This window comes from Gossypium hirsutum, chromosome D04 (assembly GCF_007990345.1).
Source record: "Gossypium hirsutum isolate 1008001.06 chromosome D04, Gossypium_hirsutum_v2.1, whole genome shotgun sequence".
In the NCBI taxonomy this organism is placed as follows: Eukaryota; Viridiplantae; Streptophyta; class Magnoliopsida; order Malvales; family Malvaceae; genus Gossypium; species Gossypium hirsutum.
Window position 1 is genome coordinate 5682151 of NC_053440.1, and position 26374 is coordinate 5708524.

At 32.1% G+C, this 26374-nt stretch overlaps 4 protein-coding genes across 6 annotated transcripts; 1 reads left to right on the forward strand and 3 right to left on the reverse strand.

Moving 5' to 3' along the window:
- Nucleotides 1–682: 682 nt before the first annotated feature.
- On the reverse strand, nt 683–2380 carry LOC107961453 (cycloartenol synthase-like). Its single transcript, XM_016897580.2, has 3 exons — nt 1968–2380; nt 1571–1660; nt 683–1272 (listed from the first exon to the last, which is right to left on the reverse strand). Exons 1-3 carry the CDS (start codon nt 2070–2072, stop codon nt 1093–1095), a joined length of 375 nt encoding a protein of 124 aa, XP_016753069.2. The 5' UTR covers nt 2073–2380; the 3' UTR covers nt 683–1092.
- Nucleotides 2072–3192, reverse strand: LOC121216073 (uncharacterized). Its single transcript, XM_041091357.1, has 3 exons — nt 2947–3192; nt 2622–2717; nt 2072–2153 (listed from the first exon to the last, which is right to left on the reverse strand). Exons 1-3 carry the CDS (start codon nt 3096–3098, stop codon nt 2072–2074), a joined length of 330 nt encoding a protein of 109 aa, XP_040947291.1. The 5' UTR covers nt 3099–3192.
- Nucleotides 3193–9521: 6329 nt separating this feature from the next.
- On the forward strand, nt 9522–15274 carry LOC107959745 (phytoene synthase 2, chloroplastic). The gene is made up of 5 exons (XM_016895885.2): nt 9522–9927; nt 13982–14032; nt 14276–14448; nt 14534–14769; nt 14880–15274. The coding sequence occupies exons 1-5, from the start codon at nt 9645–9647 to the stop codon at nt 15232–15234; spliced, it is 1098 nt and encodes a 365-aa protein (XP_016751374.2). The 5' UTR covers nt 9522–9644; the 3' UTR covers nt 15235–15274.
- Nucleotides 15275–17411: 2137 nt separating this feature from the next.
- On the reverse strand, nt 17412–23792 carry LOC107959744 (TLC domain-containing protein 4). 3 transcript variants are annotated; one of them, XM_016895884.2, is made up of 9 exons: nt 23410–23792; nt 21317–21522; nt 20957–21045; nt 20733–20871; nt 19053–19127; nt 18833–18954; nt 18664–18735; nt 18481–18540; nt 17412–17825 (listed from the first exon to the last, which is right to left on the reverse strand). In XM_016895884.2, exons 2-9 carry the CDS (start codon nt 21428–21430, stop codon nt 17822–17824), a joined length of 675 nt encoding a protein of 224 aa, XP_016751373.1. In that variant the 5' UTR covers nt 21431–21522; nt 23410–23792; the 3' UTR covers nt 17412–17821. The 3 variants fall into 3 exon arrangements, with proteins under 3 accessions (XP_016751373.1, XP_016751371.1, XP_016751372.1); XM_016895882.2 differs by having other exon boundaries at nt 18660–18735; XM_016895883.2 differs by lacking the exon at nt 18481–18540 and having other exon boundaries at nt 18660–18735.
- Nucleotides 23793–26374: the final 2582 nt, after the last annotated feature.

Below are 26374 nucleotides of genomic sequence, written 5' to 3' on the forward strand. Positions count from 1 at the left end.
TCATTTTTAAAGCACAAGCCTCCACTTATATCAAAGCACATGAGTTACATACGCATGGTTAGTAACTAACTCAGGATTTAGGTAAATCATATTATGAACGTCACAAGTGAATTAATTCACAAATGGATTCAGAATTAATTCGACTTGGGTTCAATTCGATATATCATTCTTCCAATGAGTACATCTATGTCTTTACCCGTGGAGTCAACTACTCCGATAGACAAGACTAGCTATCTCTACACTTGGAATTGTAGACGACATAATAATCCTTCTAAGTATTTGAATAAAATGCTCATTTTGATTCTTTTATGGGATTACGGGTTCGTTTAGATTATCTACTGAAGTAAGGGTCCGTTTGATTGCCAGTAAAATGTTTTCTGTAAAATGATTTACTGGAAAATATTTTCTGGTGTTTGATTGAATCTGTGTAAAATATTTTCTGCTGTTTGGCAGATTTCTTGAAAATATTTTCCGGAAAAATTGTTTTTACATATATTAATATATATTAATAAATTTTTATATTTTAAATTATTTTTACATATATTGCAATGATTTATTTATAAATAAATAAATAAAATTAAATATATAATAATACTCAATTATTAAAATATAAAAGCATTGCAAACTACTTCCGAAATTTACTAATTAGTAGTGAATCAATTGTAGTGATCTCTTGATGAAATTGCGCTCAGCATAAAAGCAATTTTTTTTGTTGTCTTACAAACAACACAAATAGCATCATTATCAAATTTCAGCCACTCTCAAGTATAACCAATTCCTTAGCCAACCAATCTACATTGTAACACAAAGCTATCTCCTATAAAATTTATCCCAATGCAAACATTTACAGACATAAATATGTATATATGTATGCATTCAACAAATACATAACCATATGCATGCAATCAGCTATGTTCTAGGATAGAATTGTGGGTGTGATAGGACCCATAAACTTCTTCCCATACAAAAATGACATTGGCAAATACACCATTCGACAATGGCACCACATTCTTCCTACAGAATTATACAAAATTATCTAGAGTAGAATAATGTAGAACCTTTGGAACAGATATAAGACCTGTAAAAAGGAGACTATTTATTAACAAACTTTTGAAAGGAATCATGTTCTAGGATCCACTTACGTGCTTTCTCAATTGCCCTTTCTCCACCTTCAGCACATTCACCAAGCAGCTTCAAGCTAACATAATTTAACACAGTACCAAACATGGTGCTTGGACCTTCAATGTGAAGACCCCAACCACCATCTCTATTCTGCAAGAAAACAAACAACTCTCAGAACAGAGCAATTTTCTTCATTTGTTTATATGGTAATGACAATGCCAACTGACATCGAATAGTTAGTAAAAGGCAGTTGACTTAAATGGGTTGGTTTTCCTTTCATCCAGATAGCACTATGCTTGCTTAGAACAAGCTCAACTGATGTGAGAAACATTCAAGAGAGCTAGCAGACAATAATAACATAATTATGTCATAATTAGTTCATAACATAATATCTACTCAACAAGTGGAAATCATAAAATCTTAAACACACACAGTGCACATTGCTTGCCTGATGATTGTACAGATATCTGCATATCTCATATTGATGCTCCTTTGATAGGACAATATTCAAGGCTCCAGTAACATATAATGTAATAACCTGTTGCAGTTTATAAATAAAGCTTAAATTACATATCATCCAATTATTAGTTGTTGAGAGATGCAACAATGTCAAGGTAATCAGAAAGCTATTGAAATGTAATTATCAGGGGATCTTAGAGTTAAAAAGATAGACATAATGACAAAATAAAGGATTGGTTCTTCCGCTACACGTACAAATGTGAAATGTCAAAAGATTTTAAGAAGCAGCAATTTAATTTCTTTGTAGATTAAGCCACAGAAAAGACATTATTAATTTCCACATTAACAGACAGATTAGAATCAGATATAGCTTTGTTAAGCCTTACCAAACCAGGAAGTAGAAACATAGGGCCCCCATAATCTCCTGGCCAATGACCATCATCTGCTTGTATTGTTGAATAAAAATCAAGGGCACTGCGTAATGTTGTCATTACAGCCTCTTCCTTGACATCTTCAAACTCTTCCAGTTTGGTTTGTGGTAAATTAGTGACAGATTGTTTCTCCTTCGCAAACTACATCCAGAAAGAACTAGAATGACCTTCAAAATGCAAAATGGCTCAAACAAACAACAATGGTTTAGACGACGTGTCAAAAACAAGAAATCTTTTCTCCACTCCTTAACTGTTTCCATATAATCTGGATATGAAGTTTACCACAGCAAAAGAGAAAAGTTTTAAGCTTCTTCTTTTTCCTTTTTTGAAGTTTTTTTGTCAAATCATGAAATCAATCATAGAAGTAAAATTTCCCTGCAATGGAAAGACTAAAGAGAACTATATGGAAATCCCAACAGTAGAGAACCAATTCTTCCAAACTTGGTGTGAATGCCCAAATTTGACCGAGCTTACAACCCAAGAAAATAAAATACAACAGGCCCAAAAAAAATACAAATGACCCAAAATTTAAACCCAAACAAATCAAAACCCTAAAGCCCAAATGGCCCAAAATCGAAAACATTTTTCAGCAAAATTTCAGCAGCAAACCCTAGCTGGCCGCCGCATGCCTCACGTGGCCTCCTCGTCTGCCATGCCTCCAGCCTATCACCGGCCACCCATGCGTCTGACGCCCTCTGACACCACCTGCAACACGCAAGCAAGAAGACAACAAAAGCAACAGACAAACGAAAAAGACAAAAAATAGAAGAGAACATGTAGTTCGGCTATAAAAGCCGAAAATGAAACCATTGTAAGGTTCTTCCCGATTTTTATGAATAGAAATAAAAAGCAGAAACTGTTTTTAATCTTTCTTTTTATTATTATTATTTCTCTTTTTAAAAAAACGAAAATAAAAAAGGAAAGCAAAACTTACCTGAGGGAGATTCGCAGCCCCGTCGTCGGTAGTCCTTCACCGTCGTCGGATTCGCGTTCAAAGGAGGGGGATTGAACCATTTTCTTTCGGACCCTCGGGTCAAGAAAACCCAACCCTTGAATACACCGCGAAGTGAGGGCTAAAAAGGCCATCTTTTCGTCACCGGCCTTTGGCCTCCGCGGCGGCGGTGCGGCCGTTCGTCGGAATGACCATGGCCGGATAATGGAGGGGGCTGAGAGGGCTTTCAGTTTCTTTTTCTTTTTGTAACAGGGGCTGCAAATGAGGGTTTCAAAAATTTTTTTGTTTAAATAATAAAAACAAAACGGCGCCGTTTAGGGGAAGAGATCTGCTCATTCTTGCCCTAAGGGTAATTTGCGCATTTGGTCCCTTCATCTTGCATTGAAGCGCAATCTGACCCTTTTATTTTTTTAATTTGGGGCTGCGAATTCTGTGTCTGTTTCAATCTGGTCCTTAGACCATGCGCAGACTCTCACTGCGTTTAGGGTTGGGGAATATTTCCCTATAGGTCCCTCACACTTCGAGCGTGTTTCAGTTCAGTCCCTTGCAGCCTGTTTCATTTATTTACAGTTTCGACCCCCCAGATTTTTGTTCGTTTCCAGTTTCATCCTTGGTTCTTTAATTTATTTCTTTTTTTTTCTTTTAAATTGCTTTTGTTTATTATTATTAGTTTTGTTTGTTTTGATTTCATTTTTATTTGCTTTCTAAACTGTGTAATTTTTTTATATATATTATTTCATTTAAATAGTTTTATTTCATTTTATTTTTACGTATTATTTATATTAAACCATTTTTGTTTATATGTATTATCTTAAATTTTCTTTTCTATATGACATTCCATATTTTTTTAGATATATACTATCTCCTTTAAGATGTATTATATGTTAATTATTTTAAAATTGTTTGGTACCTTTTATTCGACTTTGCTATTTGTCTTAATTTATTTATTATCCATTCCAAGAATTCTTATATATTCTTTTTATGCTTTCATATGTGCATATATATTATTATTTATCTTAAAATTTTTCATATATAATATTTTTAAATTGTTTTGTATATGATTGATTTTTTTTAAAAAATTTCTTTTATTTATTTAAGACTCATTTATTATCTTTTAAAAAATTATCTTACATTTATTTATTCTAATTTACTTTATACTACTCATTTTGAAGTTACATATATGTTATTTAATTTATTCATCTTTGTTTATTAATACTGATGTTTAAATAATGTATGTTGAGTGATTATTTTCATTGTGTGTGCCATTGGTGTAATTTTATTCATGTATCATTACTCTGCGATTATTATTGCATTGTTAGCTCACGTCCTTGTATTGTAAATTAAGCATCAACATAGTTTTCCAACTTAGATTGCTTTATCATTTTTTTCCTAAATAAAACAAATCCATCTCGTTCGAGTATTGTACTCGCAACTATTCAAAAAAAGAAAAGTTTTAAATTAAGGCAATATTTCGCGTTTGGAAAATTCGAGAAAACGTGCCCTAACGTGCTGGGTTTCGATTTCTCGTTCGACCAAATGGCCAAATACCCTTTTAAACTTTCAATAACTAAGGCAATATTTTGCATTTTGGAAATTCGATAAATTGTACCCTAACTTACTGGGTCTCGATTTTCTCATTAAACCCAAATAGCAAAATATCTTTTAAATTTCAAACACATAAAATTTCAAAAAATAAATGCAATATTCTATATTTAGAAAATTTGAGAAAATTGTGCCCTAACTTACTGGGTTTCGATTTTTCTCGTTGATTCTAAGTAATCGAATATCCTTTTAAAATTAAAATAAATGAGGTGTAAATAAAAAATGAAATGCAAACTTACTCTCAAAATATGAGATGTCGGGTCCTAACTTACTGGGTGTGACGTCTTGTTACTTCGAGATAAGAAGGCATTTTTCCATTTTGATTTATTCGAGTAATTTTAAAATAACACACATAAAGAAGGATCGTATTTTTAAATTCTTTAAAGTTTTCAATTTTCGGCACCAAGACATTAAGTAATCAACTAGGTACCAATTTTGAGCGTATCGAGGGTGCTAATCCTTCCTCGTGCGTAACCGACTCCTGAACCCGTTTTTCTGAATTTCGTAGACCAAAATCGTTGTTTTAATAAAAATTAAATTTTTTATTAAAAACAACCACTTGTCGAGGTGACCCGATCACACCTCATCAAAAAAGATTGGTGGCGACTCCCGTTTTTTATTTCATTTTTCAAAACCCAAGTCGACCCCGTTTTGTCAAAAAAATGGTGCCAACACTTGGAAAACAAATTTCATGAACAACTAATTAACAAAAAACCCCAAAACCCAATTTCAACATCCATATTAACCTGAATTCTCATGAGAAGATCAGAACTGTGTTTTTTGTGGAAACGGTTATCCCGAAAACTCTGACGAGCCATTTCCACCTTAAAAAGCTCTTTCGGAGTTCTTGATTCAGGGCAAAATTCCCAGACTTGATGAACACCGGTATCTGGTGTTAAGAATCGATGTTGGCTGATGGCAAGAATAAGATCAGGTGTCAAGGATAGAGGAAGGGGAAGGGGAAGGGAAAGGAAAATTTTCCTGAAAATGTCTTACCGAATTAGAAACGGTAAAACATTTTCCAAAATTAAAGGCTTCTTTTTCCCGTGTTTGTAATTGATTTTACGCGAGGAAAATATTTTCAGCCAAACAAACACTAGAAAAGGCTGAAAACCTTTTCCGGAAAATGTTTTACTACAATCAAACAGACCCTAAGTTGTTTTTCTTACAATGTAAACGTTCTTACAGTGCCACTTATCATCAGTTTGAACTTAGACAACCAATGAACTAATATTTGTTTGTCACAGTTTCGCTATGCATGTAGAACACGAAAGACAGAAACATAAAAGATATAATAGTGAAACGTAAAATTAACTTTATTTATTTATTCATCGTTCAAATACATGGAAAACAATTACATGTTTACTACAATATAAACACATTTCCCAACACTTACTAAGCATCTGAAATGGTTACCCCATTATCTTCCTTTTTTTGTAGATTACCATCTTGCGGAACATGTCGATCGAATCTACGAGAATCTCACAATACCCTGTCATTGATTTGGTTTTGTGGCATGTTAATAGGAGTTATGCTTTTGGTAATATAGATGTTAGTATTGTTGAACCTTTCTAATGTTTGAATATTTGGTAAAGTAAAGCTTATTTGAACATGTTGTTTGGTAACATTTTGAACTATAGGTGTGATACTTGATATGGTATATTTGAGCATGAATGGCATGATTAAATGATGGTGTGGAATGGCTATATGTATAATTGAATTTATATAAGTTGAATTAAAATGATTTGATGCCAAATTGTGGCATATTGGTCTAATTGATTGGGTAAATAGTTAAATATAGGTTTGGCACGTGTTTTGGCATATTCTTGTGCAGGTAATGTTATGCAAAAATGTACCAACTTTGTATAATGGTTTAGTTGGTTGAAATAGTCACCAAAAGGCCTATTTTGTGTCAAAAACAGAGTCCATGTCACTAAGTCAAGTAGTGGTCATCGCGATGAGATCTGGGTTTTGGACCACAACATGACAAAGAACCCCGTCATCTCAACGAGGCAAAACAAACGATCACGTTGTGACGAAGAACTCTTCACATTGCGATTTCAGGTTAACTTCAGAGCATTCATAGGCTCGTATAAGACCCGAGAAAGTTTGTATTTGATGTTTATCAATTGAAATAATTATTATGTTTGTATGATTTATGCTTAAATTGAGTGATAGTTGTCTGTAGTTTTTCCAACAATGACTGTAGCATTCTGTAACTCAAACCCGACAATTGGGTTGCGAGGGGTGTTACAAATAGATGAATAAGTATCCAATTGAACCCTTTGAAATATAAACCCCAACAAACTCAATTAAGGGCTCTAATCAACCCTCAAAGAAATAATCCTCAGTAAATTGAAGGATGAAGAATGAATTCACACGACTTCTTAAAGAAAATTGAGAAGGAAACCGTTTCTAAAAATTATAAGAAACCAATCTTGCACAAAGAAACTAACTCCCAGAGTTGGAAATTTTATTAATGAACAAAAAAATAATTATGTATCTAATGAACAATTAAGAGGTTTTTATATAGGCTTAGCTAATTACATCCAAATAAAACTCTCGATTATATTCAAGCTCTAATTAATCTAAACAATACGTAGTTTTAAATCAAACTTTTTTATTTAATAAGAAACATAGAACTCCTAAATAACTTAAAATACTTAAAAAAAATTCAAAATTCGGAATAAATAAATAATAAAATAACAAAACATAATAAATACAATATTGGGCTCATATAAAATAGAAGTTAAGCTTAAAAATCGAATCCAATATGATTTAAACTTGAATTAAAAGTCCAAAACTTGTAATTTTCGTAATAATTCCATCTAGAAATTTTAGTTGCACAGTTTTCACTAAAATTGTCATAACTTGAGCTCCTAAACTCGAAACCGAGTGATTCAAAATATGTTTCGGAGCTAAGAGATAGATCTTTGAACATAATAAAGACATCTCAACCCAGAACATATTTCGATTCTATCCAAAACGTTATCATAAGTCGAATAATTTTTTCAAACTTAAAAATTGAAAGCTTTAGTAAATAAAATTTAATAAATTTCACCTATCCATACATGTATCCCCTGATCAAGAATAAGCTTGAGCCACGTCTTCATTTTAGTAAGAGTCGGTGTGTAGCATTTATTCAGACAATAATTCAATCTATTTGTTATAAACCATGAAATTTCGTTTGAGTTTCCACGTGATAGAGGCAACACTTGCCCAATCAAAGTAAAGACAAGCAAAAGAAGAAAAGGAAAAAAAAAATCTTATTTTATATATCTAGAATATAAAATACTACAAGACCCAAAAAGACAGGTGCGTAGCTAGTTTGCGGTTTGCAAATATATCATATCATTTACTAACATTTATATTCATGAACGTTAAATTTCTTATGATTTTTTTATATAAATATTGATGGTACTTGTTGCTACATGAAAATAGTATGTTAAAATCTCTAGTAACAACGAATTAATAGTAATTTTTTTTTATGTTTTTCTATCTTTAATTTGTGGTTACTTTTGGGGAAATTTTATAATATTTCTATATTTTTTTAACTTTTTATAAATTTCTACAATTAAAGAAAAAAGAGTAAGGATCAAATTGGTAAAAATTTAGGGTTAAAATTTATTATTATACATAATATTTTAATAGAGTTAATGAAAAAGTTAACAAAATACCTGAAAATGAGCCAATCGAAAAGAAAAAAAAAACAAATTTAAAGCAAATAAAAATAAAGGGACTAAATCCACACAAATCAATAAATATAGAAACTATTTTTAAAATTTAACCTATTTTCCCTTTGTCTCTACCATAAATAATGACATTTAATCTACTAATTAACTAATTAAAGTAAATTAAATTGCAATAATAAAGTCTAGCTAATTCATGCAATCATAATCACTACGACTTGCCCTTATAAGCTACGACTTTGCTTATATTAAAAAAAAAATACCAAAGTCTTTCTTTTATAAACAAAAATCTCCAATCCTTTTCAATTTCAAAATTGTCAAATTAATCCCTCTCAAAAACATTAAAGTATTTTAACCTCTCTAAAATTTGAAAGTGAATAACTAAAGACAATTAATCGTTAAAATTTTCCATCAATTGTACATGATTTTAATTGGTATAATAATAAATTTAGCCCTCAAAGTTTACACATTCTTTTGATTTGGTCCTAACTTAATAGATATATCCTGCAACATTTGTATAAATATGTAAATATTGAAGCTAAATTTGTTGAATTTATAGAATTAAGGTCAAAATAACAAATATTTATGTAAACGTTGAAGGCTAATTTTTTTTACTATTCCAATCAAATTTTGTACAACTGATGGGAGATTTCGTGCTTAATTATCTTTAATTGCCCAGGTTTAAAATTGATAGGGATTACATTTCACCAATTTTTTAGAGAACCAATTTACTAAATTTTTAAATTTAGAGGGGACGGTTTCTACCGTCTTTTTTTTCATCAAAAGACAGTTAATAATGTAGTTACGTACTTGTATAATATATTATAATGAAATATTAAATTAAATTAGTGTTACGAATTAATTCGATACTTATTTCATTAAAAAAATATAAATAAATTTAATATATAATAAAAGTAATATATTACTAAGGCTTTGTTTGGAAGGGCGGTTGACTGCGGTGCGGTGCGTTTAACTTACTTTTTGTCTCACGCTACAGTATCGCTACAGTATCTAATCTCACCGCCACCGTTGTTTTTACACTAACCGCAGCTAAACGCACCGCCCATCCAAACTCACCCTAAGATTATATAGACTATAATATATATAAAAACACGAAATTTGAATTAACGAAAATATTTTCTATTTTATATAAATTTAAATTAATTTTATTTGTTTCTTTCATGCACGTATGAAGTAGAAGATATTTAAATAGAAAAATGGTAAGACGTAAGAAATTGTATAAACAATAACGGTGTCAGTTATGTTGGAAAAAAGCAGCTCATGCGCTTTTGGTGAGAAGAAGAAGAAGACGTGTTTTACTTGTGCCTCTTTCCTCCATGAATCTTTTAAAAACAAAACAAATTCAGCTTTGAAGAACATCATCGGACGATGGCGGCGGGTGGTGTTGTTTGGGTGACATTTCCCAAACAGAATTTGATACCACCACCAAGGAAGAGATTTGGTCGGAAACTCAGGACCGGCGTCCCACTGATCTCATCGACGGCGGAAAGAGCATATTCAGAAGAAAAGGTGCATGAGGTGGTGTTGAAGCAAGCCGCTTGGGTTAAACAACAGAGGCCAAACGAAGGATGCAAAGATTGGGATCTGTTGAATGAAGCTTATGAGAGGTGTGGTGAAGTCTGTGCGGAGTATGCCAAGACTTTCTACTTGGGTACGTATGTCCTCTCATTCTCACCTTGGGTCAAATAATATTACCAATTTTGTAAATAAAAATAAAAATTTTATCCTTAAAAATATATTTATTCTATAAAAAGTATTGCTTTACCTTTAATTGAAACTGGAAGTATATTTATTAATAATTCCAGAATAATATTAAAAATCTTATTTAGTAAAATATTTATATTTTAAACTTTAAACTTTAAATTTTGAACAATATTATAAGTTCTAAACTTTTTTGTTTTTGCACAATACCTAGAACTCCCTATAGTTTCTCCACAACTCATAAATAGGGAGATAATTCGTTTCAATAAACTCGAACTCTCATACTTTTACATTTTTAATAATATTTGATATTTAATAGAGATGTACATAACACCTTAGTTACACAACTCACTTGAGAATGTGTACTTAAAATTAAATATTAATAAGCTGACCATTTTCTATTAGCTTAAATTTTTAAAAATATTTAATTATCTTTTTTTAGGAAAATGGATTTAATATATTTGAAATTATTTGATACTCTAAGTGGAGGTTTTAGACTTCACAAGCAGGATTAGAAGGTTAACAAATGTTCTACTGGAAACTAGTAAAATATTTTATATATATATATATATTAAAAAAAAGCACATGTCAAATTTTAAAGTTGTTTGTGAAATAATTAGGCTTAATGACAAATTTGGCCATTAATGTTTACATGTTTTGTCAAAATGATCCTAATTGTAATTTTTTAGCCTTTTTTGGCCATCAACATTTTTTTTCAAACTGCTTCTTCTAACTGATTTGATGAAAGTACCGTTAAAAAATTAACGAGGATGATGTGGAATATTTTTAATAAGATGTAATTTATTATTTAGGTAACCTAATAAGATAATTACATGTGAAAAATAATAAAAATAAATAAATCATACATAAAATTAAAAAAATAAGTCTTAATTTACAGAAAATAAATGTAGTTATCTAAAAAAGTGTTTCAAAATGAATGCATACGTTTGTTCACTAAAAGGTTTAAAAAAGATAATTAATAAATCAAACTAAAAATACTGAACGTGTGCATTCATTTTAACACATTTTTTTAGATAATTGTTGCAGGCCCATTTGCCCGGGCCCAAGAAAGAAATAAAAGGCCCAGCACCCTGGCCCAACAGCCAAGCCCACATCAGACTAAGGTTTCAGAAACTGAAACCCTAGTATCCCACTTGCCGCTGCTCTCTGTCAGCCGTACGTCCCATCGCCATCTCTCCTCCACCTGCTCCCATCACCTCCTTGAACACCTGCAAACATGACGGAAGCAGCAACAGAAACAGAAACGCAGCAAACAGTAACAAAACAACAATAGGACTTTGTATAATCGGCTATAAAGAGCCATTCATTTTCAATGTAAAAAGGGGGGGGGAAACCAATTGTATTTGAGAAAAAAAAACTGAGTGTATTTTAAGGGAGTTTTCCCCTCTTTTAAAGACTTTCAGGAATCAAAAAGAGATTTTAAGGTGATTTTTGGTTTTTACAATAGTTTCTTTCATCTAATTCTGGGTTTTGATTTCTTTGTTTTTTATCGTGTTTTAGTTCTTTTTTCTTTTTCATGTACGAAAATAAACGAAAAGGTAAAGAGAAAGGTAACCTCACCTTGATCTTCCCACAGACTCATCGCTGGAGATCTCTTCTCCAATCGCCGAAGTCGAACCGGGGAGAGGGGGAACCTTTCTTTCGATTTCTTTGGGGTTGAGAAGGCATGGCCTTCGAATGTGCCTCAAAACGAGGCTAAGAAGCCCATCTCCGCGCTTCGTCGGCCACCGGGTACGGTGGTGGTACGGCGGGCGGTGGAGAACATGATCGACGGAGAGAAATAGGGGAGGGAGAGAAAGCAAACAGCTTTCTGTTCTTTTTAAAATTGGGGGTTGGAAATGAAATTAGAAAAGAATGGTTTTTTGTGTTGTTTAAATGATGATTATAAAACGGCGCCGTTTTGGTGGGGGTGGATCCGCGCGTCGACCCGACCCATTACCAGGAGGATCCGCGTGTTTTCCATTTTGGGGATATTTGCGCAGATGGTCCTCCCCTTTTTGTAGCGCGTTCAAATCAATTTTTTTTATTTCTAATTTTCGCCCTTTAATTTGATGTCCGCTTCATTTCGGTCCTCGTCATAACGCTGCGTTTTGGAGGGTGGGAAATATTACCTTTTTAGTCCCCCATGTCATTCGCGCTTTTTAATTCGGACCTTCCCTTTTATTTATTTTAGATTTTTTCCTTTAATTTCAGCTTTGGTGTCAATTTGATCCTCTGTTTCATTATTATTACTAATTTTGTTTAGTTTATTATCTTTACTATTGTTAACATTAGTTCTATTATTTATATGTTTATTTATCTATGTACACGTATTATAATTTTATTATTTATATTATTACTTTGAGTATTATTATATCAATGGTTAATTTCATCACGTATTTTTAATGTAGTATTATTTTATATAATAAATAAAATAGTATTAACACTTTGGGTTTATTATACATTCGTTTCAAAAATTATTATGTATTATTGTTTAATCTTCATCATGTATACGTGCACATATATATATATATTATTTAATGTGTTGTGACTTATTCCTTATATAATATTTACTTTAAAACCTATTTGGACACTATTATTCTATGTAGTATTTATTTTTAACCATATTTTTAATTCCTTTCAAATATTCATTTATATATTATTTATCTAAATATAAATATAATTTCATTTTTATATATTTTAGTTATTTCAAAACTCATACATTTGGTCCGTATTTGCCTTAATTGACTCGTTTTCTTTTAGTTTTTTAATGTAGATATTGATATTAGCATAATGTACAATAAAGATTATTGTTGCTATGTTTGTTAGTATTAATTCATTATTTGTTCATTATTCTTTGATATGCATTTGAACTATATATTATCTTTTACGTCATACATCACTTTTCAATCATGTCATATTTGTAAAAATCGTGTTTTATCAAAGCACTACAATCACCCTATTTCATAATTTTCAAAAAAGCCTCGTTCTCATAGTTCTCGAGAATTGTGCCCTCACTTACTGGGCTTCAAATTTTTCGATGAACTTAGATAACCGAGCATCCTTTTTAATCAAAACCCATAAGTAAAAAGCTCATTCTCGGGAATTCGACACGTTGTATCCTAACGCATTGGATATGACATGTTATTTTCTCGAGACGAGGATTTTAAAAATAAAGGCAATGCTCGATATTTAGAAATTTTGTGAAATCGAACCCTAACTTACTGGGTTTTGATTTTCTCATTTGACTCAGATAATCGGATATCCTCCTTAAAATGCATAGGTTTTAAAAGACGAAGAATAAGCTTAATTTTGAGGATTTGAAATGTTGCACTCTAACTTACTCAGTGTAACAATTTATTTCTTTAAAATAAATGAGCTTTATCTTCCAATTCATTTTATTCAAAAAGAAAGGATCGTATTTAAAATTTCGACATTAAGACATTAAGTAATCAACTAGGTACCAATTTTGGGCGTATCGAGGGTGCTAATCCTTCCTCGTGCGTAACCGACTCCCGAACCCATTTTTCTGAATTTCATGGACCAAACTTGTTGTTTTAATAAAATCAAACCGTTTATTAAAAACAACCACTTTTCGAGGTGACCCGATCACACCTCATCTAAAAAGATCGGTGGCGACTCCCGTTTTTTTGTTTTCGTCAAAACCCAAGTCGACCCCGTTTTTCATCCAAAAAATGGTGTCAACAATAATTAAATTTATTTTCTTTAAATTAAGATTTATTTTTTTAACAAATTATTTATTTATTTTATTATTATCCACATGTAATTATTTTATTGGATTATCTAAGCAATAAATTACATCTCATTAAAAATATTCCACATATAAAATTCCACATCATCCCGTTAACTTTTTTTAATGGTACTTTCATCAAATCTATTAAAGAAAAACAATTTGAAAAAAAGAAAAACTCAAAAATTTAATTAGGAGATTAAGATTTCTCCATATCCAATTTATGGAAGGAGCTGTTTGTTGTTGTTTGAAGGTACATTGCTTATGACATCAGAACGTCGGAGGGCTATTTGGGCCATCTACGGTATGTAATGTTTTTCTTTTGGGGCTATTTGGGATGTTGCTCAATGTTATGTTACCAAGAATATTGATATATATATATGTTTAATGTTTTTATATGTATTTGGATGGTTCATTAAAGATCATATCTTTATAATCATATTCAAATATGTGTCAAACACAAATATTTAAAAAGATATAAAAACTCAGATTTTTAGTGAATGTTCAGAAAGTGTTTGTTAAAATATCCAGTCCTTTTGCTATGCAGTTTGGTGCAGAAGGACAAATGAGCTGGTAGATGGACCAAATGCTTCACACATTACACCAAGGGCTCTTGACACTTGGGAGAAAAGATTAGGTAACATCTTTCAAGGTCGTCCCTATGACTTGTTTGATGCTGCTTTATCTCATACTGTCTCAAACTACCCTCTTGGTATTCAGGTTAGATGCATAGCCATGTTTGGCATTCACAAATTTATTGAGATTTGGAACCATATCAACCAATTAATGAGTTTTGTTTGTGCAGCCCTTCAAGGACATGATAGAAGGGATGAGGTTAGATTTATTGAAAACCAGATATAACAACTTTGATGAACTCTATCTATACTGCTTCTATGTTGCTGGGACGGTCGGACTAATGAGTGTTCCGGTAATGGGAATCGCATCCGAATCAAAGGCATCCAACGAAACCGTCTATAGTGCTGCATTAGCCCTCGGAATCGCTAATCAACTTACTAATATAATCCGAGATGTTGGGGAAGAGTAAGTTCAATGGCACTGAATTATTAGCATCATCATGATCATTACTTTTAGTGACAACAATAAGCTTCATGCTCATTTTAAAGATTTAATTTGAATAATTAAATTAACAGTTGTAGGAGAGGAAGAATATATCTTCCACAAGATGAACTTGCCTCGGCAGGGATATCGGAAGACGAAATATTTCGAGGACTAGTGAGCAATAAATGGAAAATTTTCATGAAAAATCAAATAAAACGAGCAAGAATGTACTTTGATGAGGCCGAAAAAGGGGTTGCGGAGCTAGAGGAGGCAAGCAGATGGCCAGTGTGGGCATCATTGTTGTTGTATAGACAAATCTTAGATGTCATTGAAGAAAATGACTATAATAATTTCACCAAAAGGGCTTATGTAGGGAAAGCAAAGAAATTTGCTTCACTTCCACTGGCTTATGGAAGAGCAATTATGGGCACTTCCAAATTCTTCTGACTTTCACATCAACTATATTCCAAAATCGAATTGGGTCGGATTCCAAGTCTTTTTTCATTCACAAATTCATCTTTACTTAAGAGATATTGAACTTTTTACTACTCCAACCCATTAATTATCGAGATATCCACTAAATTGCAACAAATCATTGGTCCATATATTTGTTGTAAAAAAGTTTCTATATTATGTAAATGTTGTTATCAAATTGAGCAATTAAAATAATTTTACTTAAGTTAAAATATGTCATAAGTTTGTGTATTTTTCGTAAATTTATAATTTAATATTTTATTTTTATTTTTATTTTTATTTTTATTTAGATTCTAGTTCTTTGCTTTTTAAATTTCAAAATTCGGGTTCAACTGTTAATATTATTAAAATTATTTTATTAAATTCAAGTTTATTACAAAGTAATTTTTGTAGTTACATTGCTACCAAGTGAGTAATTCTTTTTTTAATTTCAAAATGTCATACAAACAAATTTAACAATAAAAATGTAACAATATTAACAATTGAACCCGAATTCTGAAATCTGAAAAGTAGAGAAATTAAATTTCTGAAGAAAAAAAGTATAGGGACTACATTTCAAATTTGTGAAGAATATAAGATCTAATGTTTATGAAATACTTATTTAATATTATAATTAGTAATCTAATACCAACAAGTGTGAGGTAAAATAGTAGACTGATGGTGGAGGAGAGTTTCAGGTATTACTTCCACATCTTAAGGAGTACTAAGCATAGGTTGTCTATTACTCAAGTACTTACTACACCTAACCTAGACTTGTTACCTTCATCATCGTCAATAGTTCCTATTGTTCCAGATAGAAGCATAAAATACTCATACCATGATCAATCGCAACAAGGCAAACGTGTTCCAAGCCCAAACCCTATATAGCACCAGCAATAGATGAGGACCTAATATACACACTACTATGCAAAATCCCTTGTGGTCAAGTGCAGTTAAGACTTAGATGTTCTCTTCAAGAAGAAAACTTAGTTCCAAACCAGCAAATAGGAGAATTATAAGCTGCAGATGGCTTTTTAAAGTCGAAAGAAATATTGATGGCACTATCTCCCGCTACAAATTAAACAAGATTGGTTGCCAAAGGGTACTCACAATCTGCAGGATATATAACCTCTATGAAACCTTTAGTCGGTCCTATGGTGAAGGCAAATGCAGCAAGAACCATACATACCCTTACTGTCATACAACATTGGAAGCTACCACAAGTGAATGTCAATAATGGTGACTTGCTCATGGAAGTGGTTATGGCACGACCCCTTAGCTTTGAGAAACTACAAAAAGATTCATATGTGCTCAAACAAACATTTTGTGCTAGGTTCAAAAAGCTAAGAGGTTTTCTAGTGGTCTAATTGAAGTTTACCTCATCCCAAGTTGATCTTTCCATTTTCTTCAAAAATTCTAGAGGGTCATGCTTGTTCTTGGTTGTGTACGTGGATGACATAATAGTCACTGGTTCGAAACAAGGTATGGATAGCATTGCGAGTTCAATGTTCAGTTCTCTTTGAAGGATTTAGGTGACCTAAGCTACTTTTTGGGATTAGAAGTGACTTCCATTGGTTAGCTCTCCAGCATTGTCATCATCGTTATGTGTTCCAATTGAAAATGCTACAGGTTATAGGAGTGCGATTGGAGCATTACAGTACATGTGTTAACTAGGCCTAACGTTGCCTACAACGTATACAAAGTGAGCCAATACATGCAACGGCCTTTTCACATTCAATGGTGTTTTTTTTTTTAAGAGAATCCTGAAGTATCTGATTTGCTCTTCAAGTTGTCATCTTTCCTGGATCTCACTGGGTTTTCTAATGCGCTTATGTGGTAGCTATTTTGAGGATCCAAGGTCTACTTCTGGACATTACATTTATCTTGGTGGATGCTCCTCAAAGAAACGAGTGGTTTCTCGCTCAACTTCTACACAAGTCAGCTAACTGTTACATTGTTTGGTTCCAGTCACCGGTGAGTGAAGTTGGGATGGATTCAGATGGTACGCTTGTTAAGTGGCGTGATTCTATTGCAATGGCTACAAATCCACTTTAAAGGGTGGGACATAATTTTTAAATCTAATAGCAAAACATTTTACAAGCTAAACATGAAGAATCAATTCCAAACATGGACTCATGCATTTATTTTAATTAGCTATCCACAATATAATGTTTATTTAACCAGAATTTATCTTTTATTAATTCAATTCACTTCATGTACACAGATTTCCCATCATACACCAGGTATTTAGTTTTCATCGTTCCTTTCAGATTTGTGACGTTGAATCAAAACTCTAGTTTTCACCTATACCCATTTACGTATTTAACAATCACAGAGGGTGCGATCAAATGCCAAGGACATTAGGCCTAATAGAAGACAATGATTTTCTTTGCCAGTCAATCGGTCGATCCATGTCCCAATTCATCATCAGTTTCTGTTTTGCTACACCCTTTTCTTCACTGCCGCTTTGCTAATGTCTTCCTTAATCCCCTTATAATCTTTCCGAACCAAAATAAGTTCATAACTGATAGGACTGACGGCACAACGAATATTAACAATAGCCCATAGCTGTGCATCTGCTTTACCTGCTTTTACGAGAAAATTGCAGTTCGCTGTTAACTTATTTATCAGAAGAAAAAATGTATGATAATAATTTATTCATGTGAAAAATCCCTGTCAACATATTAAAAACGAGGCATAAGATGTTAAAGGTGTCATATCAAGTTTTACTACTGTTCTCAAATGATATCAGGTTTGTTCATTACTTAACACAAGCAATAACAAATACCCCTTCGATTTGAAACTAAGAACTAATTCAGTTAATTCATGCCTAATTGTTATTTCCAGAACTACAATCTCTTTTGTCAAGAAGGAAACGAATACATCTACCTTGTGTTACTCAGACTCAAAGGTAAATGTGAGATGCAAGTACCTGTCTAACACAGTTAAGCCTCATTTTTTAAGTTTTTCCATATAATTGGATAATCATAACCACGCATCCGTGTCTGAATACGGGTCAGATACAAGTAACAGAAATGGATACCTTAGAGAAAATGAAAAGTCAAAACAATATAGCACCCAGTATGTGCCAGCTAAAGTAAGATAGTATAAAAGAAGTTTAATACTTAGAACCCAAGATAATTTTAATAAAATTTTAGATTAAGAGGCAAATAAGCTAGTAAATAATAAACATGCACGCCTAGGGATGACAGCAGGTAAAGTTTTGCAGCAACAGTTTACTTGATCATAGTGCAAGTAGATGTGATAAAATAGATACATAAACAGGAGTACTCTAGCAACCTGTCAAAAACATCAAAGTTCATTATAAGTAACTGCAAGATAAATTAGTGGAGAGGACATAAATGAAAGCATTAACAGAAAAGGAAAAAGTCCAAGAGCAATAAACTGATTTCACTCACAAACCATGCGACAAATATTACAACTCCATTGACCAAGTAAGCTTTGGATCTCTTCATTCCAACTGTGTCAAGATACCTATATGAAACCAGTAACATCTGTAACATAGAGTAAAGTAACAAGTATTTTACAATTGGCATGCAAGGAATGAAGTAGTAAATATGTAATCTTTTACCATCTCAAATTGATCCCAGGCGTTGTAGTCTCAGAGATTAGTACCATGAAGGTGTAAAGCTGCCCCTCCCCAGTCAACATAGAATATGCTACAGCTGCTAATGACAGAAGATGATGAAGGACCTGAATAACAAAAAATTTAGGTTGATTTACATCAGGATCAGCTTGAATATCAGGGCTTGACATAGGCCAAGACTTAGACCCAATAATAAAATACTTACATACTCCATTCCACCTAGAGAAGGGTAAAACCAAATGATCATACCAAGGTCAGCCAGAAAGTAACCAACAGATGCCTGTCAAAAGAAAATTTTCAAGAAATGGCATGTAAGATAATTACTTAGAAGCTGGCTCTGAGATGATAAGATATAAACCGAGAGAAATATTAAACACAAAATGAAAACGTTCAGCAAGATGAATTTCTGAAATATATTTTCCTCTTGTACAAACAACAGTGCTACAACTAAATTTCCAGCCACGTTAAAAACTGAGTTGATAGGTAGAGTGTGTCACTTGGTATGTGGTTGGTAAATAATATCATGACTTTCACAGCTTCTCTGCGTGTATTTATTATTTATTCAGTCATTCATTAGACAGATCATCATTCTGCAATATAAAAAGGCTAACATACTAACAAAAAAAAAAAAAACCTTCTACTTCCTCAGATATCTCATATTAGCCCGTCTTTGTTTTATTTCAGACAAGGGCTTATAAGAGCTTATCTAAGAAATTCAAGGTACAGCTCACGAGCAATGTGATTTACTTATTGAGTTAGCAGACCATGCCTCATGGCCATGAAAGCTTACTGAGAGACACACGATGACATTGTACATTTATAGTTTCTGAGACTGAGCTTTTAATTGCAAAATTGCAATCACAGTGAAAAATTTTTGCCGTATGCTAGCTACATGTGACATCGGAGATCTTTATTTTAATGAGTAGTCTTCACATCAAAGGTGAATTGAACCAGGGTCTGACTCCCCTCCATTAATTTCCATTACACATTAATCACCATTCAAAAGTGACTTTCACAACTTTCAAAAGAAAAGTATAACTTCCACAAATAATAAATAAGTCCTGCAGAAATGAATGGTAAAGATGTATGTATTGAAAAATAATAGACAAAAGATAATGTTTGGGATCCTAATCCATTGAACCAAGACTAGCAAACCCCTATGAAAACCAAGCCCAGCTTACTATAAAGTTTCAATGAAAACTTTTGACCATGAGTTCAAGAAATGCTTGTCCTAAGCTAAAAGTTAAGTTTATTAAATTTTGTGAAAAGGAGTTAACATGAATGCATATTTTTCCACCACAATTATGTTACTCGTTTTGCACAAAAACAAGAGATTTGGCTAAGGGTACATAAAATACTCTGTTGGGGCTATGAAACAAAGTGGCGGAGAACCTTAAACCATATTAAATCAGAAGAATTGCACTTGCAGGCATGACCAAGGATATACATATTACATAGACAGAAATATGATGGTACTCTTCATTGCTGTCCCTGGAAAATGAGAGGTCAATTTCAGCATGAGAAAAAACAGCAATTCACAACTATTTGTCGTATCAATGGTAGAGCCACCCACATCATTCAAACTTATCAAGTAAAACATTTCCATTCGCTAGAAATTTAAATATTCAATAAAGAAAACTTAACATTTCATAGCTTCTTCTAAATGATACAGTAAATGTGCTCAAAATAAACCACTCAGGAGAATTTTATGTATCACAGTGCATGACTAAAATTATCACGATGACGTGTTATTAAAGTCAGGCAGATCAACTTTTTACTGATAGCCAATATTAGAAGTCAAGGATAAAAGACCAGACATAAATGATCAAATATTATCTCAATTCCAAAAGTTTTCATTGAAGATGAAGGAAAAAGCTATCCTCACCCCCAAACTGAATGTAGACAATGCAGAACTGCGGAAAGTAACCATGCCAGCATATTGGTTGTCAGAATAGAGGTTTGACCAAAACACGAAGTATAACGACATGGCAGTTACGAACATGGCATGAAAGGTTGATATGGATCTGCATAAACCATCCCGACGTTAATTCTGTATATATAAAAGCAAAAAGTAATGACAAATTCAAGATAACTAGAAATATTAGTCACCGGTTGCTCCACTCAGTGCGTTGAATTTTTGGTAGGCTAGGATAGCTCTTAAAGTAAACACTGCTAAACAACTGAGTAAGATCATATACCTGGAAAAGGATAATGCAGTCAAAACTTGAGAGGAAGAGAAAGAAGGAAAAGGTAGCACAAAGGAAATAAAGGGAAAAAAAGACGCTTAAACAGAAGAAATGAGAAAAATAACAGAGAAAACTCAGAAGAAACTAAAGCTCAATGAAAAGTAACCATCATTATAGAAATAAGATAAAAAGTTCAGATCATACAGCTGCAAATCGTCGTTCTAACTCAACTGAATTATTTTCAATCTGAACAGTAAATCACAAAAATGATTAGGGAACATACCATCTTGTAGGCACAAATGCCGCAAATGATTGATGTGTATGGGATGAAGGAATCTGCTAGTAAATATTCCTTTACCAGCAGCTCAGCTGGATTCTGGTAAGATTTTATCCCCATAATTTCTGTTTTAGAAAACGCTAACAGAGCATATTCGTTAACCAATCAGTCCAAGAAAATGAACTTCTGTTGTCTCCTGTACTCTGCTCGTTCTTCATGATGAATAAAACATAAAACAATTGAATGAACGTTAGAAAAATATTTTAAAAAGGAAAAAATTCTACATTCCAAGTATAGTTGATTTTAATTTGAATTATAGTACACTAGAAATTCAAATATAGTGCACGACTAGCATTCCCCTCTAAACAAGAAAAAAGCACGAACCACACCATTCACCATATATGAAAGACAATCATAACATCATAGTGTCTTAATTTTCACATTCCAACCATCTAAAAGGGTGAGAATAGGTGCAAGAGAGGATGGCTATGATGTGAAAATCAGAAAATGTACAGAATATGCAGTCAAAAGATTAGCAGTCCCAGACTTGAATTTGGGATGGGCATATCCTCAAAGTCATCTTTAGGGCATATCCTTCAAAGTTAAGGGGTATTAAACATAACAAGACATGCAATTCAAATAACATATGCCATAAATTCATTTCAATAAAGAATGCTCCTCCATTCATGTCAATGGTGGTTTAATATGAATGAAATTGACGATAATTGCTTAAGGAAAAGAAGTTCTAATCTAATTAACATACATTGAGAATCTCTTCCCCCCCCCCCCCCCAATCCCTTCTTCAAAAGGGAAATATATATATCAGGATCTATTAAGTTTCTTGGCCTAAGCAGCAGGGATGCAGATACAGAATACTTGTACAACAGATATGAACAGAGGAACACGAATTTTTTTAAAGAAAATTAGGCATGGAAACAGTAGAGCACAACAAGAAAAAGATTTATTATGGAATAATAAACAATAAAACTGTAAAACTGATACCTTTGAATAAAATATTATTAACGTGAAAATAGTTTTTTTCAATTTTTTAAAATAAAATTTGAAGTTAAAAACTTGACGTTAAAATTTTCATTAAAATGTTATTCAAGTTTTTTTCACTCTTTTTTTAAATATATATTATGATCCTGAAGAAGGAAAAAATGACATAAAGAGTCAAGCTTCTTGTTCTTTGCAGCCATTGAATTTAACAGAAGTAAATACAAATGTTTCCGTAGGCAAGAGAACTCTAAACGTGATCAACTTATTCTCTTTTGCATCAATTTAAAACAACTGATTCAATCATCCGACAAGGTTTTGCCCCAAAAATTTTTTTAATTTAAAATAAAAAATGTATCAAACAAAAGTATCAATGCAGAAAAACAAGAAGAAAACAACACAGCATCAAACAACAGAAATGAACCAAAAAATTCAATGATTAAACAATCAAAACCAAATTGATCATCGCAAATCCAGCCGTATCTAGACTTATCCAACCATATCTTGACCACATTTCAGCCTATTTTATTATTATTTTCATATTTTTATGTGTCTGAACATGTCCAATATGCATTCAGAACACGAATCCTTGCATGTTTTAACCACAATTTTTTAGCCAAGTGAGACAGTAAGCGTCCAAGCTTCATTGTTCTTGGCGAATGTTATTCAAAGTTTATTTTTAATATATATCTATGGTCCTGAAGAAGGAAAAGATGACATAAAGAGCCCAAGTTCTTCCTGTTTTTTATTTCTTTACAGCCATTGCATATAACAGAAGTAAAGTACAATAATTTCAGAAGGCATGGCAACCCTAATCGTGATTAACTTATTATCTTTTGCATCAATTCAAAGCAAATTCAATTTCAATCATCCAACAAGGATTTGCAAAAAGAGATTAAAACTTTTAAAAAAAATGCATCCAACAACAACATCAATGCAGAAAAAACAAGAAATAACATATCATCAAAGTAACAACTGAAATAAAAATATGGAAACAAAAAAGAACCAAAAATAATTCAATAACAAACCAATATGCAAGATAGATAAAAAGAAAAATATTGAAAAGACAAGAAAGAAGAAAGGAAGGAGGAAAATAGGAGTACCGGAATCGGAGACAAATTAACCAGCGGGAATTGCGGAAGAAATCCGGGATTTAGTTTTTTGGGCAAACAGAAAGCGACGGAAACTGCTGCTGGATTCTCTGCTTATTTTTTCTTCTTTTTTCAGAAAAAATAATTTGAAGAAATATATAGGCGTAGGAATGTACTCCATAAAAAATTTCTTAATCAGTGCTCGCCATACTGTGTCTCATATTTCGCCTTTTCTTTTAATTGATTGGATAGATATAATATAATATAATATATTAATATAAGATTATGATTTTTCTAGAATAATTTATGAAAAACTGAGGTCAAATAAGGTTATCTGTATATAATAGATTATTCTATTTCCAGAATGCTTTTCCAAAAGTCAAAGTGCAGCATCTATTCCACGTTCGACAATTATATTATGATAATTTATAATAGATGCAATAAAAAGAAGATATGATATCTTTGATATATATATATATATACATATTATATCATCTTTTTTAAAAGATATTTGTACTATTTTAAATATCATAGGTTGTTTGATAAAATAGTTTTCGTAAAATGATTTTTGAAAAATGGCTTACCTTTCTGGAAAAGTTAATATTTTTTGGTATTTAGATAAATCTATGTAAAATATTTTCTATTGTTTGGCAGATTACTTGAAAATATTTCATAAAAGTTGTTTTCAATTAAACAAACATATATTTTGAGATTTATGATAAGTAGTGAACTGATTACAAAGTGATGTTAAGGTGAAATTATAGTAGATGATGAATCTTCATGATGTTAAGGATTAAATTGTAAACTTTGTGAAATTTATAATTGAAACAATAAAAGTTATATCCATGAAAATTTGTTATGTGAAATAAGATATTGTAATGAATTATTTTATTAAAGTGATTATATGGTGAAAATTAAATTATAATGAATTATTTGACTAAATTGAAAAATGTACAAAAGTTTAAGTGTGAAACAACTTAATATGTGAATAAGGAAATTATGATAAAAGTTTAATGAATGTGTTATGAGATGATGAAATAAAGTGAATTTGTGGAAACGTATGGAATTTTTATGATGACAAAGACTAAATAGTTAAACTTGAGAAAATATGTAGATGAAATAATAGAAGTGAAATACATATAAATTTGATATGTGGAACAAGATTTTGAGATAAATTATATGATTAAAGTGTAACAAGAAAAGAAAATGATTTAATATGATTAATTAGTGAATATTGAACTTTTATGACAAAAAGATACTAAATTGAAAAGTTATGAAAGTTTATAAAAATTATTTGATGAGTGAAGAATGTAAAAGAGAATGTAACATCTCAGTGCTTTGACCTAATGTTCGGGTCAGGTATGGAGGTGTTATAGTGAATAGAGCCTTATCAGTTTAGAAATATATTATAAAAAAATTTGTAAGATATTTTACGGAAATAAGGGGGTAATTTTACGTTGACTAGAAAACTATTTACATTGACCATCCTATTTTACATGAAACAAACATCGAAAAAGGCTGAAAATATGAGCCTAAATCTTAATTAACAGTATTTTTTTCTGCTTTGTAGCACGGTTTTTTTTCTGTTTTGTAGCACATTTTTCCTTTTCTCTTTGTTCTAGTTTCATTGTTCATTGTTTCTGTAAAAAGAGACCAAATCTAGTGGTTTCTTTTGATAATTGTTTTGTGGGCTCTTTACTGACATCAAATATGGTTAGTTTTCGGTCAATATGAGTGACTTTGGTAAACATTTGGCATCCGATTTGGGGTATTTCAATTTCTGATCTGAATGAATGAAGGTATCTTATTCGATTATATCATTAGGTGGATGTGGACAGAATTGAGGCTAGGGCACCATGGAATTTCAATTCTCATCTTCTCGTTATGCATCGGTTAAAAGATAAGGACGATCCAATGGCCATGCCACTGTTTACTGTAAATTTTTTGGTTCTAATCCATGATCTACCGCATGGGCTCATGTCTGAGATGGTGGCAAAGTAGCTAGTAATTTTATTGGTGTGTTCCTTAAGTATGATGTGAAAGTTGTTTCATTGGGGTATAAAGGAATAATACAGGTTAGAGCCCGATTTGATATTCAAAAACAGATAAAGCGTGAGAAAAAATTTTGTGTTGTCGAATGGGAGGCAGGCTTTTGCAATATTTGAGTATGAAAAGGTCACTTTTTTTTTTTTTGCTTTCTCTATGGTAAACATGGCCATGGGGAAAGTTTTTGTCCTGTTAGGATTCTCTAGGAGAAGCAAGATTTTGATTTGGGTTTGGACATCTCTCTTCGAGCTCCAGCCAAGCAAATGATGGCGCCGAAGAGTCTTTGGCTGAAGGAGGAAGACATTTTTGGTGTCCCAAATTCTAGAATTGCCAATGCCGAAATTTTAGGGATAAATGAGAGGCCTCTGAAATTTCATTTTTATAGTTTAGGTGATAATCTTCAAAGAGATATGATTGAGAATATCACCATTAATGTGACTTCAACAGGTGTGAAGTCCTCAAGACCACGAAACAAGGTTACTATTGGGTCGAATGTTGACTCAATTCTAACCTATAAATCAAAGGCCACAGTACATAGATTTTGATGAAGAAATAGGTGTTGAAGGGGAAGAAAGACCGATTGTGCAAATGGATGGGCTTAAGCAACCACGTACCCAGTTAGCTAAATCAGGAGTTTCTAGTAATATGGTTTTGAATATGGAAAATTTTCTCTATCGACAGGCCTTGCTTAGCAAGCCAATCGGTCGCAATAAAACTCTTAAGTTGGAACGTCCGGGGTTTGGGGAACCCTCGACAGTTTATCGTTTTTAGCATGTGTTGAAAGATCTGAACCCCTTTGTAATTTTTTTAGTTGAAACAAAATTACAGAGTACTCAAATAGTGAATGTATGTCTAATATGTGGATTTCAGAATGGAGTTGATGTTGATTTAGATGGCATAAGTGGTGGTCTCTCTTTTTGTTGGAAGCATA